This window comes from Astatotilapia calliptera, chromosome 20, assembly GCF_900246225.1.
Source record: "Astatotilapia calliptera chromosome 20, fAstCal1.2, whole genome shotgun sequence".
NCBI lineage: Eukaryota > Metazoa > Chordata > Actinopteri > Cichliformes > Cichlidae > Astatotilapia > Astatotilapia calliptera.
The window spans coordinates 19,236,885-19,251,494 of NC_039321.1; the positions used below are offsets into that span (position 1 = coordinate 19,236,885).

General features: G+C 39.5%; 1 protein-coding gene across 2 annotated transcripts in view; it reads right to left on the minus strand.

The window, feature by feature from the left end:
* chchd6a (coiled-coil-helix-coiled-coil-helix domain containing 6a) overlaps nucleotides 1-14,610 on the minus strand; it is an 83,821-nt gene that overhangs the window by 57,000 nt on the left and 12,211 nt on the right. The window contains exon 5 of one of the 2 annotated variants that reach the window (XM_026153120.1): nucleotides 3,379-3,402. The exons of the other annotated variant lie outside the window; for it this stretch is intronic. Within the exon in view, the coding sequence (XP_026008905.1) occupies nucleotides 3,379-3,402 (24 nt within the window). The remainder of the gene's footprint in view (nucleotides 1-3,378; nucleotides 3,403-14,610) is intronic. 2 annotated transcript variants of the gene reach the window in all.

The window sequence follows — 14,610 nt, forward strand, 5'->3', positions numbered from 1 at the left end:
CAACACTTATCATGGTCATAAATGTTTTGTCAATTTTTGGCTTTTTGTGGTTTCTTTGAAGTCTTTGGGGCTAATACAGAGAGACAGACAACAATTCACAGCCATATTTACACCTATGGGCATTTTAGAATCACTATTTAACCTAACACCAGTAAATGCATGTATTTGGACAGTGGGAGAAAGCTAGAGTACCTGGAGAGAACCCACAGGGAGAACATGCCACACAAAAGTCTCGGACAGATGGTGGAGTAAAACTCAGGACCTTCTAGCAAAAAGTGTTTGTAATGTGAGGAACTCCCTCAGTGTCCAAATACTCTAAATTTTCTTTGGGGTCAGATTCAGGTGCCTGTATTTCTTGCAAAGGTCAAGAAGCACCAGGACCGGTGTGTATGGTATGCTTGGGTTCATTATGTTGCTGCATTGTGAATCTCTCTCAAAAGATGGAAACTACATGGAAGTACTACATCTACTCCGTGGAGTCACTTTGTGGCAGATATCAAACTCCAGATTAGGCACGTCCTCTAAATTTGCAGCCTTCATTCAGCAAAATCTATGTCTGTTGTTTGATCTTTCCATAAATGAATTTTGATGAACATGTTGATTAAGCGGTCACTCCTAGTCTGGCTAGCTGTCCCTTGGATGCAACAGTTTTAACCCACTGAAGGACAGTTTGACACCAAAAATACTTTGAAAGCTTACTAATTAATGCATTACATCATATATTCTTGTGGAGTCAGTTCCTGTAGCCAAGAAACAGCCCACATATATCTCCCTTGCGCTTGTGATCAATTATGTTTTTGTATGGACAAAACAAGATAAGATAATTAGTTAGCTTCAAGTAGATACATTTCACCTCTACATTATTCGATGCTGAGAAATCCTTGCTTAGAATAACAATCCAACTTCGGGCACTCTGCCTCTTATTCTCACTTTGAAAGTATAGCAAGCCATGTTCAGCTGGAAACTTGGGGCACAGCCATACTTGTGATGGGTGAACAGTGGCTCCCATTTTATTTACTTGAGTCAGACTCTGTGAATGAGATTGTAATGCTTCCCCTGAAAGGCAGCTCTGCTCTCCCTTAGAGAGGGAATGGGGGAGGGAGGGGTGAGAGAGTTCAGATATATGACTAGGATGCCTGCTGGGCACCTCCTGAGTGAAGTGTTCTGGGCATATCCTACCAGGGGGAGGCCCTGGGGCAGGCCTAGGACATGGCTTTGAAATGCCTGGAGGAGGAAGCTGGGGAAAAGGAGGTCTGAGCTACTATGAATAGACTGCTGCCCCCCGACCCTAGATAAGTGTCAGAAAGTGGATGGATGAATATGTTCTCTGTTTTGTCTTGATCTGGTCTGAGTCTCTTGGACACCACTGTACAAATACAGCACTGGCAAATGAATGCAGTACAGACCAGCATATGACTTAGTACAGTAAAAAAAAAGTTAACATATCTTCTAAATCTAAGATTTAACAGCCTCAAGATGGGGACACGATTTTGTCTCCAAGAAAATAGAGTCTTCACAGTGTGACAGTGTAAACAGATGTGTCCCTGCAACATCAGTGATACAGGTACACACAAGTTCTCTGTCCTTTCTCTGTGCAAAGTCCAGCTTTAAGGTATCGATTAAGCAAAAAGAAAAAAAAATGCCATATATAATCACAGCTCTCAAATCAGACTTTTATCTTTTATTTCTTTTCACCTGCACCCCTCTGTTTATTCACCCATGGATTCTCTTTTACTCCCTCCCATAAGCACCATCTTACATCCAACCATGTTATTTACAAGTAGTTTTGAAGCTGCAAGATGGCAGTTACACACAAAGAAACATGAACAAGTGCAATTTAGTGCAAGCATGCTGACAGACATGCATACACATGCAAATCTACACCACAGTGACTAAATGAGAGCAGAAAAAAAAAAAAAAAAAACTTGTGTTGGAGACATAGAGCAGACAGAAAAATGGAAAAGGGAGCATAGCTCACAAAAGAGACATGAGACACAAGAGAAATGCAAGAAAAGCTGCAAAGACGATGGGCCTTTTTACCAACACGTGCACGGAAACGTTCTTACCCTGTGCAAAAAACAAGTGCATACAATCATTGTTGCATTTAGGAAACGTGCGCACCGGCCTATCACTTACTACTGAGCGTAAATTCGAAAATCTGAATCATTCTGAACAAACAGGCTTACGCGAGCTGCATACTGTCCCCATTTCTCTCCTGGTGAAGCATAAAAAGCCTGCACCTATGAGGCAAGGAAGCAGGAGAAACTCCAAGTCTGAAGAAACTGAAACTATTCTTTCAGACAGGAGTGTTTGATGTTTTTAATGAATGATGAGGAATCGGTTTAAATTTAAACTGTAAGCCTGCACCTTTCCATTTTGTTTCCTTTAAATGCAATTGAATTTTTTTGTATTAATTCTGAGCATGTCTTACGCCATGTCAGAAAATTATAGATAATGGCCTTATTCTTCATATTATCATTATTATTATCATTATTATTAGTAGTAGCATTTATTTCAAAGACTTAGATGTACATTTCCTAAGACAGCCAGGATTTTATTCTTTTGTTATGTACAAACAAATTTATTGATAAATTATTGATGAATCAATGATTTGACTGTGAAACTTTTGTATGGATGATTACATACACAGATTTGTATGTACATATAGTTATTACAGTAAATGAGGGCCAATATTGGCATTTTCTTTTAAAAAGCATTGAATTAACTAGCTGAAGAAATCAATTATTTGTTACAGCCATAGAGAAACTGCTGTTGATACATTATAGTAACAAAATGTGATTTTATTCCAGTGCTTTGTGACTGACGTTATATATTTATACAGCAGAAAAATGTTGCCATATGTATAAAGAAAGCAAGGTCAAAGTAATGAAACAAAGAACGGAAGCAATGGAGATAAAAGAATGAATAGGGACTGTTAAAAGTAGGAAGAAGGTATGTGAATATTTGAATGAAAGGGCTGGAGGAGCATTAAACTGAGAAGAGATGAAGAGCCTAGAATAGTGAGTGCGTTTAAAAAATAAAAATAAAAAATAAGGAGGAAGGAAGGAAGCGGGAAAGGAGGGGTTCGATTTGCTTTGAATTCAATCAAATCAAAGTTGTTTTTGCTTCTTCTTTTTTTTTTTTAATTCATGAGATGCTGCAATTTAGAGATATTTCACTCTTCCAGCTGTCAAGGATTTCAGCTCAACAGAAATGATTAAGAATGACTCTAATCAACACATAAATGGTAATTTCAATTTTGTTTTAAAGTGACCTGTAGCCTGTGCAAGAGCACAATAGGGAACACTGAGAGAAAGCAGTGGAATAGATGGAAAGGACAAAAGAGACTGAATTTTTGAAGGTCAGAATGAAGCTTACCATTGATTCTATCTCATCTGCAGACTAGATATGTTGGGGGACAGAGAAAGAGTGAAGGAGGAAGAGAAACAAAGCAGGATAAAAAGAGAAAGAATGAAGCACAAACAGGAAGGACCATTAATTCATGTAATCAAAAGCATAGGCGATCAGATTAGATTCCCCCAAGAAACATGCATGCAATCTCATTCATCTCTAACAAAAAGTAAACAATTCAATAGGAATTTGCAAAAGATTAACCTTGTAACACCAAATGTATCAAGTATAATTAAACATTTCTGAACATAATACATGTTTTTTGTCATTTCCACAGCTCCAGATTAGCACAACATGTTTTGAGAATGTAGAACAATCATATAACTGAATATTTAACCTGCATTTCTTGAATAAAACAACATTAATGTGCAACTAATATCAATAAAAGATTAAAGACATATTATTGTTCCAAATGTTTGGTCTTTAAATAAATCCAGGTTTCCATTTGAGATGCAGTGATACTGATGTTTGGCACACATGTGGCTTGTTCACTGATTGGCACATTGGCCTTTTAGCACAATAAGATGATCTGATCTAATTAGCTTCTACCAGAATTGCAGGATCACAACAGATCCACCAATTCTGCTTTTAATTAGGCATCCAGTGTCATAAATCTGTATGATCCAATTTGTTAATTTAAAACAATTCACCAGTTAAACTAATTTAATGAAGAAACAGGCAATTTATGACCCAGGCCTCCAAGACAGATTCATTTGTCTTCTTTTGCATTAAAGGAAAAGCTGCAATGTTCAGACAATCTGAATCATGTTAGCTATTTGAATTCAGCATGCCACCCCCCTGCCAACCCAAACCGGTCATGGGAGATGGCCGCCCCTCCCTGAGCCTGGTTCTGACACAGGTTTCTTACTGTTAAAAGGGAGTTTTTCTTTCCCACTGTTGCCAAAGCAGAGTTTCATAGAAAGGCAAATAAACATGGGGACAGCGTTTGGATACACAGGTGACTCTAAACACCTAGAAAAGCTTTAAGCCAAATCTCTCTTCTTAGATCGCCATTCCCACCACAACAGCAGCATTTCCACAGACTATGAAGAAAGCCACATGCTTTCTCTAGAAACATAAGGGGTTCCATTCTGAACAAGTGGGAGCGAGACCCCTGCCATTCTGTCTGATCTCCTAGATCGTCTTTTTTCAGCTGCTTGCTTTACGCCGGTGTCACCACAGTGGATCATCTGCCTCCGTCTCATGCTATCCCTAGCATTCTTCTGTCACATCAACCCTCTGCATGTCTTTTCTTCACATCCCCTAAGATCTTCCTCTTTCCCTCCTGCCTGGCAGCGCCATATTCAAAATTCTGTGTTCAACATCTTCACCACCCCTCCTATCCAGATGTCCAAACCTTCTCAACCTTGCCTCTCTAAATTTTAACCTCCTATCTTTTTGTTAGTGCTAGCATTTCCAAATTATACCATCAACGCAAGTTCCACTCACTATATATTCATATCACTATTTGATTATATAATGAAATAGGAGAATTTTATGATTGTCATATCAAGATATGTTTCTTTAGTATGAAGCTTGTAGCATCTGGCAAAAGCCATATATGAAGTTTCCACATTAGACAAGCTGTATATAATTAGCTAAAGACATTACAACATCACACATGATTTTTAAAGTTCAAAAACCACCAGATGGGTGCATTTGTTACACTGAAAAACTCAATATGTAGAAAAATATAATACCTGCAAACTATCATTGAGATTGACGGGTTGTCACTATCTGAAGTGCCCTGATGCACTAAATCTTACACATCTGGTGCTCCAGGCAAATTAATGCCAATCAATATTTTTAAAGCTCTTGTATCGCAGGTCTCAGATCTCAGTGGCACTGAAAAGCAGCAGCGCCGGCAAGTAACGGAGGTGAAGAACGTCTACTCGCACACATGCACACGCGTACAGCGGGGGGAAGATTCATCATAATTATCAGGGCTGCTGAACGCCAAATCAAATCAGAGCCAATCGTCTGTGTTTCATAAACAGACCTTAACTGAGGAGAGACAAAGAGCGAGAGGGCTTCTGACGGGAGAGACGCTTCCACTGTCGGGTGAAAGGCTGCAGCTGGTGCATGTTAATGCAGGTGAAAAGAGAGACTGAAATTGTTCATGTGTTCATTTTCTATGTTAGACAAGTATCGGTTTGGTGGGGATTAGGTAAAATCAGAAGAGATTTAATTAAAAAAAAGAAAGAAAAAAGAAAAAAAGCTGCACTCCTTTCTATCTGTGTCTGTCTGTGTTGGTCCCGTTTTAATTTGCAGTCAAAGACGAGGCTGAAAGTGAATCAGATGACTCCTCTGGTGTCCCTCCAGGGACCTGCAAGTCTATGGTAGATAACAGCCAGCCAAGCGTGGCTTTACACACAACACACCGCAGCACCACACCACGATGCACTTAAAGAGGATGGCTCAAGTATACACACTGATGTTTATTGAGTCTGTCCATTTTTCTGTTGGGTACCTGACGTTGTCGGTTCATGTCTGTTACCCAATGATGCTTTCCCCCCCCCTACAGACAAAAAGCCACAACTAAATCAGCATCTCCAAGTCTAAATCTTATTTTTGACTGTATTCAGAGCAATATTAAGCACCACACAGCACATTTGCATTCAATACTTAGCTCGATCCACCTTTGAACTGGCAACGCGGAAATGCTAAATCAGAGTCACCATAACTTAGTGTTTCCCAACCTTTTGGAGCCACAGCACATATTTCGCATTAGAAAAAAATCACAGCACACCACCAAACAAAAATGTCACAAAAGCGCATATTGATCATTTTTCCCCACACACCAGGCATAGCAGAATTGGCTCAGTTTGTCCCCAATATACCATTTTTGCTTTCTTTTAACCACTACTCACGCTAGGGCCGTCATCTGGGTCGGAAGTTTCTCCATGACCCAGGTCAACCTGACTACTTTTTCTTTTCAAATATTAATTTATTGCTATTATGCGCTGCGCTGTCTCATGACTATGTAATTTCTTCTTCGTCTTCTTCTGTTTTACTGGCAGTTGGCAACCCATTTAATTGGAGCAAGATGTTGTACTGCCCTCTAGTGGAAAAGAATGTAATTGTTCTGCCTGTTACTCACGTCTGTCACTTAGAATACCAATCAGGTGAAACTAGATAATCTTCCACGACACACCTGATCATTTGTCACGATGGCACAGTGGTTGAGAAACACTGTCATGACCACACGGTTAAACAGCAGAAAGGTGACACAGGTAGTGTTGTGCTGATGGTCAGAGTGATCGCTAGAAACTTCACAATCAAGGACGGTAATGCACGAAATCAATATTAACACCATCTTTAGAGTCATTTAATTTAATCGCTAGTTAAATGTTGGCTTGTCTGCTTGTAACTGAAATTAATGTGTCTGGTAAGCGGCTACACTGATCGATCATCATAAAATGAAAGAAAACAGAAAGAGGGTGTTTCTGTCTGATGGGCTGACTAAAATTACACGTTTAGATAACGGTGTGCTGACAAAGATTCCAGGTATCGCTTCTTTAACTTTTTGTTTCACTGAGCATGTGTGCATCACTGCAAAACTCAGATGTGTCTACAGAAATGAATGACTTAATAAATAACAGTCAGTTAAACGTTGCAAACTGAGCCCATACTTTTTGTACAATTACCGCTTTAGTAAAGAAGTCAAGTGTGACCTTCTTACCATGCAAACTATGGGCTATGACTATACTGGAAACATTTTAATAAGATGAGTTCGGGATCAAAATAAGGCAAAAAGGAGAGTTTTAAATGTTATCACCTTTTTAAACAGTCACGTATTCCAGATACATTTCCATGAAACAAGCATTAGTAGAAAATAAGTGTCACAATTTTCCTATTAAAATCATAATCTATCCAATGTAACTGATGTTCAAAGTTAGTTACAGAAGAAATCGTCCTGAAAGAATGCATTACACTGAGCCATGTAGTTCATATGGCTGGCTCCTATACTTATGAGGTCATGTGGGACCAACAGTGCTGGAAAAATAAGTGCTTTTAGTGGTTCCAATGATATCCTTCCATTTATGTGAATGAGGCTCTCTGAGATAATTCAGTATTTTTCAGCTCATGGTGGAAGGGCAGAAATAAGCTCCCTGGTGTTTCCCTTTCTTTCTCTCGCTAGCAGCAGCAGCGCTGCAGTTTGTTTTTAGTGAACAGCACTACCTTAAACTACACATTAATCAGTTGTTTAACAAGGGTACAGACTGCCCAGCTTTAAAGCCTTGCTTACACTTTCCGCGTCCCTGAATCTGCTAGGATCCACTTGGGTCCGAGTGACATATATTTTGTCATTTATCAGTGAAAGCAAGGGTCCACGTGGCATCCACATCTGATCGTTTACTGTGACTGTGCAGACTGGTCCGTGGAGCATTTATATTACAACGCATCAACTATGAATGGGTCCCAAGCAGGAGAATTTAAAGTAGTATGACAGCAATGACTACTCTCATCATGGCTCCAGCCTAGAGTATAATCAAGGCTTGAAAACAACATCACCTAGTTCACTGGGTTGTACAGCAAACACTGAAACTTGGTAAAAATGAGCAGGTATTGACATTATTTACCTTAAGACTGTTAGACCACTGAAAGTCCCTAAAAGCACCTTTCTTCCCCCAGCAACAGCAGAAGCTGCAAAGTGCATGAAAATCAAATTCTGTGTTACAGCCAAAACTTTGAGCCACAGTAGCATGAGTTTTACTAATTTTAAAAGAAACTGGATTTGTGTTACTGCTGAAGTCGCAAAAGAAAATAGAAACTGCTTTTACATGACTCACCAACAACACAAGGCACTCAAATAATAAACCTTTACAAGGTGATATCAGTCCAACCCCTTCAAATGAATGCTATCGCAGTGCATCTGTTCATTCTGTTATGTCAGTTACAATCGGCTTATACATCTGAAATCAACAATGAAGGGATTCAAATTGCAGAGACACTCAGTCCATAGCGCGGTAAAATTACAGGGATAAGCATTGCGCTTCTAGGATAACAGAAGATGCACTCATCACAAATAACAGTGTTTCTTTTACACTGAACTTGGGTTAGACAGACATTATGTACAGAATAATACATAAATAAATAAATGTAGCTTTAAAGCACCATTAAGATCACAAAAGCCACACTTTTCGCTGCCTGACCAGTTACTTGCATTAAAGAGAAATTTACCATGTCGTCTTACATGTTGCTTTAAATATATTGTCCTGAAGTATATTTTAAAACTTTCCAAAAAATACCTGGCTGAGAAAAGAAAAGGAGAATGACAGAAATGACTAGAGACAAGAGAAAGAGCAAATGCATTAGAAATGTAAGCAAGGGCAGGAAAATAACTTCAGTTATTAACAAGGTGCATAATTGATTACAGCAGTTACTAGCCATGAGCTAAGCAGGAGATTAGCTTACAAATGTATTATCGTATATTCTTCCCTCTCCAGGCACCTTCTGCATATGAATCAATTCAGAGCACAGCTGGAGGTGTCAAGCATCTACTTAGAAGCTAGAGACAGCAGGAAAAAAAAAAAAAAGTGAGACAGAAAACCCGAGCGGGAGTAAGAGAGGGAAGGTAGAGCTGGAAATGATGAGGGGAAAACAGAAGACAGGTCTAACGGATAACAAGTATGAAACAAAAAAAAAATGACAAGGATACCATTACAAAAATCACAGCAACAATGGGCGAGCTTGCAGATCAAGAGAAGGAAAAACATCCGACAGTGTAACTGAAACCTAGCAGGGATGCCTAAACAGTTCCCATTGTTGAAATGCAGTTTGACTCGTTAGCCTGAGACCCTTTTTTTCCCCTTTTTGAGAAATAAGTGACAAAGACAGTTTTAAAGGTTCAACAGTAGTTCCATGAGGCTGAAACATGCACGGCAAATAGACTACAGAGGTCGAGCCTAATAAACAACAGAAACAACCAAGCTACTAACAAGCAGACGCCGCCAACTCCACAGGCAAACATCCTCGCCACTGTCCGTTCTGATCAGTGACAAAAAGCTTAAACTAAAAGCTTTATTTATACCGAGGGGCCTGCAACCTTTACTATCAAATAAGCCACGTTTGGGCAACTTTTAATGGAAAATTGAGCCATAAAATATTTTTCAACTTTATAATGAAGATGACGCAATAAGCATACATTACTAATGATTTATGATTATTTGATACTTTTACAACTAGAATCATGCTCTGTCATGGTCTGGAGCTGCATTTCAGAATCACCGCGCAGCAACATCTGGGAAGCGTCTGATTGGGAACGGCTTCATTTTCTAGCTTCGCAATGGTCCCAAACACACTGCCAGTGCACTAAAACCATACATGGATAAAAACAAACGATGGAACACTATCAGTCACGGACGGGCCTTCCCAGAGCTCGGACATCAGCATCACTGATGCAGTGTTACATCATCTCGACAGAGCTCTGAACAAAAGGCAGCCAAAGAAGAGCTTTCAATGTCCTTCAAGAAGCCTGAAGAACTACTTAAGACTACTTAAAGCAATCAGAAGAAAGCTAAGAGAGTTCAGGCTGAGCTGAAGAAAAGAGATGGTCATGCTAACTATTGAATTGCAAACTCATTAAAATGGTTTCTGGCTTGTATACTACATTTTCATCTATGTTTTACTTTCATTGTTCTTTTCCCAAGCAAAGTATGAAGAAATAACAGGTGATTACGTTAAAGACTGTTTTTTGGTTTTGGTTTTTTCCCCCAACAAGCAAACACAACTCAGAAATGAAGACAACAAAGTTGTTAGCAAGATTGAACCTATTCTGAAACACAGAGTCCACAAAGCTACGAAGGCCACTTTGGATCCTGCCTGTGCTTATTCAAATGAATCTAATTTAAAACAGCGTACTTTAACAACAAAAACATGTCAGCTAAAAGATTTTAAGAAAATACAACATCAACTCATACAAAAGGTGAAAAAGAAAAACCCAGAATACTATGATTTAAGAATGTCATAAACCCACATTTTCTGCTTCTGTTAACAGTCCATAAATGTTTGGGAACTGAGGAAACCAGTTGCTGGACTAAATGAGGTAAGTTGTGTAAAGTGCTTTGAGTGCTCAGATAGAGTAGGAAAGTGCTATTTAAGAACCTGTCCATTTACCATTTTCTAGAACCAAAGGTTACTGGAGCCAAAGGGTCAAACTGCCTGGATTAAACCTAAATAACTGCAAGAATGTGTCACTTCCTGCTTCCCTTCAACTCAGCGTTCATTTGGTGTGAAGAGGTTAAAGCCACAGGGGGAGTCGGCCGGTGGTGAGACTGTGTTGTGTCCTGGGTAAACTCCTGACTTGTTCCATCGCCACTGAGGACAATGACAAAAACTGTCGAATGACCAAAGTTAAATCAGGCAAGAGTTTCTGTATTGGTGGTGTTGTGTAACTGTGAGAGTTGGTCTCATTTTATGATTGTCAAAGAACAAAAAAAAAAAGAAAAGGAAAAGACATATTTTAATATTTGAAACAGCTCTTCCCTACATCAGTCGTACCAGTTTTGAGGTTAAGCTGTAGGGACAACAGATGGTGGCTGGTTGAGCTGTTAGTCAGTGTCTCTCACAGTGATATCAACTATTGTGGGCCAACTCCCTGATCCAGTACAGAAGGAAAAACAAGAAGAGAGCCTCAGTGCCCCAGTGTTAACAGTGCAATGGATCATCAACGCACCACATGGGCAAGGCGCACTAATGTTTGGGCTTGTAAGTATGTCTGGGACAGACACGTATAAATACACACTCACACATCTCCATCTTCCCCCGTGGGCAGCGTGTGTGTTGGGTTGCCATCTGATAGCGTCAGCAGTCTGTTCTCCCTCTTTCTCCCCCTCTCTTTATTTACTCCACTGCGTTTATTTAACACATAGCTCCCAGCGAGGCAATAAATTAGCACTCAATAATAATCTGACTGATAATTACAGCCAGCCAACTACACAGAAGAAAGAGTGGGACAAATGGGCCACTGGCCCTTCTCCTCCTCCTCTCTTTCATCTATAGTTACTGTTTTCATGCAGACTGCTTTTTATTTATTTATTTTTTTCTGTCTGACACTTAATCTTTAATGTTTTTGTTATCACACAGTCTGCACAGTCATGTGATGTGGTAGTTTAGTTAGGTCAAGCAAATCAACAATTAGAACACATGTGCTGTCAAAATTAACCCCCATTTATAAAGGAGCTCAGTTTGGCAGTTCTGCCAGAAGGAGTATCTGCTAAAAGCACATGATTCAACCTAGCATGTGAATTATTACAATATGTCTCTTTACCAAGAAATAACAAATAACAGGGATGTGTGCTAACATCTCTGGGATGTTGGTACAATATCCCGAGCCTAGTAAGTTCAACATATCTGGCTTCATGAAGGCAGCGTCCAACTCACTAAGTTAGCCAACACTTGCTTCCACACAGTCGCACGATTATATGGTGCTGGAGAGGAAAACCACTATGAACGTGTGAGTACTTTAAGCACTTTCTTTAAGACTAATATATTAATACATTTTAGCCAGTCTGAAGGCAGGAAAGAAAGCTAGCAACAATGGCAACTGGCGAAGTCTGCAGCACAAGTTACTATAGCGATGTAAGAAGTGAACTGTTCTCAGTAACCCTGCATTTACGTGGATAACCTTAAATGATGCAATCAGGCCTCTGGTATCATGATTGTGTAGATAGCTAGTTATTAAAAGATCAACTTTTACATTTGGAGTGCCTAAAAGATACTAGCCTTGTTTGGGGAAATCACAAACATAAAAAAGCCCCAAAATTTAGCAGTGAATGGTATAAATGAAAATCCTACATTTTACTAAAAAGAACAAGCTTTGTACTGAAGGAGTAACTAGAAAAGTTTGGTGACTTTTTTAGAATACTCAATAAAAAAAAATAAGAGTTTACTGTAAAACATGCGGTTGGTTTGTTTTGGGGTGTTTTTTGTTTGCTTGCTTGTTTGTTGTTTGTTTTTATCCTTTTTTTATTCTTGAACTGCGTGTCCTTTTATTTTTTCCCTGGAGGGGACTTTTTCTTTTGAGGATGTGGATCGCTACATATTGAATTTGATGAACAGACTGATGTTTGGTTTGGTTTTTGTTCAGGCATTTTCTTTTTCTCTTTGTCTGCCAGCTGTTTTGTCATTGTTGGGAAAATGTGCTACATATGCTACAAGATACGCTATTCTCTAAAAGAAAAAAAAACATATTGACAAATTTCAGCATTTAAAACAACAGCCTAAGGACATGAGAAGCAGAAGATGACGGATGGCTGGAAACTAAAGTAGGAAAGATTTGAATATTTACTTTTTTTTCTTTTCTTTTTTTATTGTAATAACTGAGATTACCTGAAGAACTCCTCAAACGTCCCGTCTGTCTGCCTTCTCATTTGGCTTTCTGCCTCACCATCTCACTCTGCATTTAGGGGAAGGTAGCTTTTGAGCGCACTGTCAGTCTAATAGCTTTACATGCAGAACCATTTCAGTCACTGCAGATGACAATTACTGATACAACCTGCAGGCTTATCTGTACCCGAGCCTCCACAACCTCCTTCTCCTATATTCAGTCCGTCACTCACCTCTCTTCACACCATTTCCTTCAGCAGCACACATCCCTTCTCCCTACTTCCTAAGCACCCTCTCCTCCTCCTCCTCTCTCTTTACTGGTCATTCGCTACATCTTCTCTTTGCCCCCCTTGCTTTAGCTTCATTACCGTTTACATTTTTTCCTCTTTTTCCTCTCCTTTGTTGTCTTTATCTTCCAAAACACTGGGTCAAGGTTGGCGATTATTTGTGAGTAACGTTTTTACAGCAAAGTCCAAAACGTTAAGGCACTTCAGATTCGGTCCATTCTAAATGCATCTGAATCATCATGAGCGAATAGCAGAGCAGGAAAACAGATGGTACAGCCCCCAAATAGCCCTGATCTTAAAATCATGGCGTAAGTCTGAGATTACTTGAAGATAACTGAGACGAATAAATCCACATGAGAACTGTGACAAATTCTGAAAATTTTGGAACAAACTTCTTGAAGCTGTGCCAATGAAACTAGGAGAGTTGGTGCTGCGCTTCTTTGAAAATAACTGAAAATTATTTGGGAATAGTTTTCAGAGAACGGGAAGGTCTGCACAGCATGCATGTCTGAGCACATCTTTGTTAATAAATTCTTTTCCAACTTATACACCAAGGCAAGATTACAGCTTTTCATAATAAGAGCAATAACGTTAAAATAGATCAAAGGCTACTAAACCACTGAAAACGGAGGAAAAAGCCTGCGCACTTAGCAACTCATTTATCCTTTTTTCATTCAACTAAATGGCATAATAGCAGCATGTTACCATATGTCTGACTAAATAAGCAGTCAGAGGAGCACACGATAAAACATCAAGCAATTCACTCATATGTAGTGCTATAATGAAGCATGTCCCATCTGCCTCAGTCTGCCTCACTCCTCTGTGTGTGTGTGTGTGTGTGTGTGTGTGTGTGTGTGTGTGTGTGTGTGTGTGTGTGTGAGAGAGAGTGTGAGCATAAACACAGCTGTTTCTCTCATACTGATAAGCAAAGTCTGAACGAGTTTCCTGAGTGTGTAACAGAGAGACATTGCTGTCACCCCATCAGCATCAGAGTTTCCAACTGATTATATGGTTTTAGGTATAAACAAGTGAGGCTGGTTTGTCCAATCAGAGAAAACATCTGGTTCATTCTGGCAGTCTGACAAACACACCGGCAGGTAGGGAAAAGAACTAAACAAAAAATAAAAACAACAACAACAACGTGATGAAATCAATCGCTAGCCCCTAGCCGCGACATCTGACCAAGTCTTTGCTAGAACTTCACAGTAACAGAGGAGCGCTCCTGAAATGATACAGCTCAAGAAACAGCAAAATGCTGTGTAATATTGTGTAAGCTCATTCCAAGAGACCAATGTAGGCATTAAACAGAGGATCCTCTGGGTCCTGTGGGTTGCTGCTGTGAGATCTCCATGGACTGAGCATGTTGTGGATACTCTACCAGATTTGGAGATTGTGGGAGTGTGTTGGGCTGCTGACTCATTTTAGTCTCTGCTTTAATCTACACTAAACATGATGACAACATCTGTTTCTTCATCTGCTATATTCTCCAATGCTTTCAACAGATAGTTGTCACTTATGCTGATCTCCCATTTGGTCCTAAAAATTTGCCAACTGCAGCTGAAAAGGGGGACATGAGCAATGG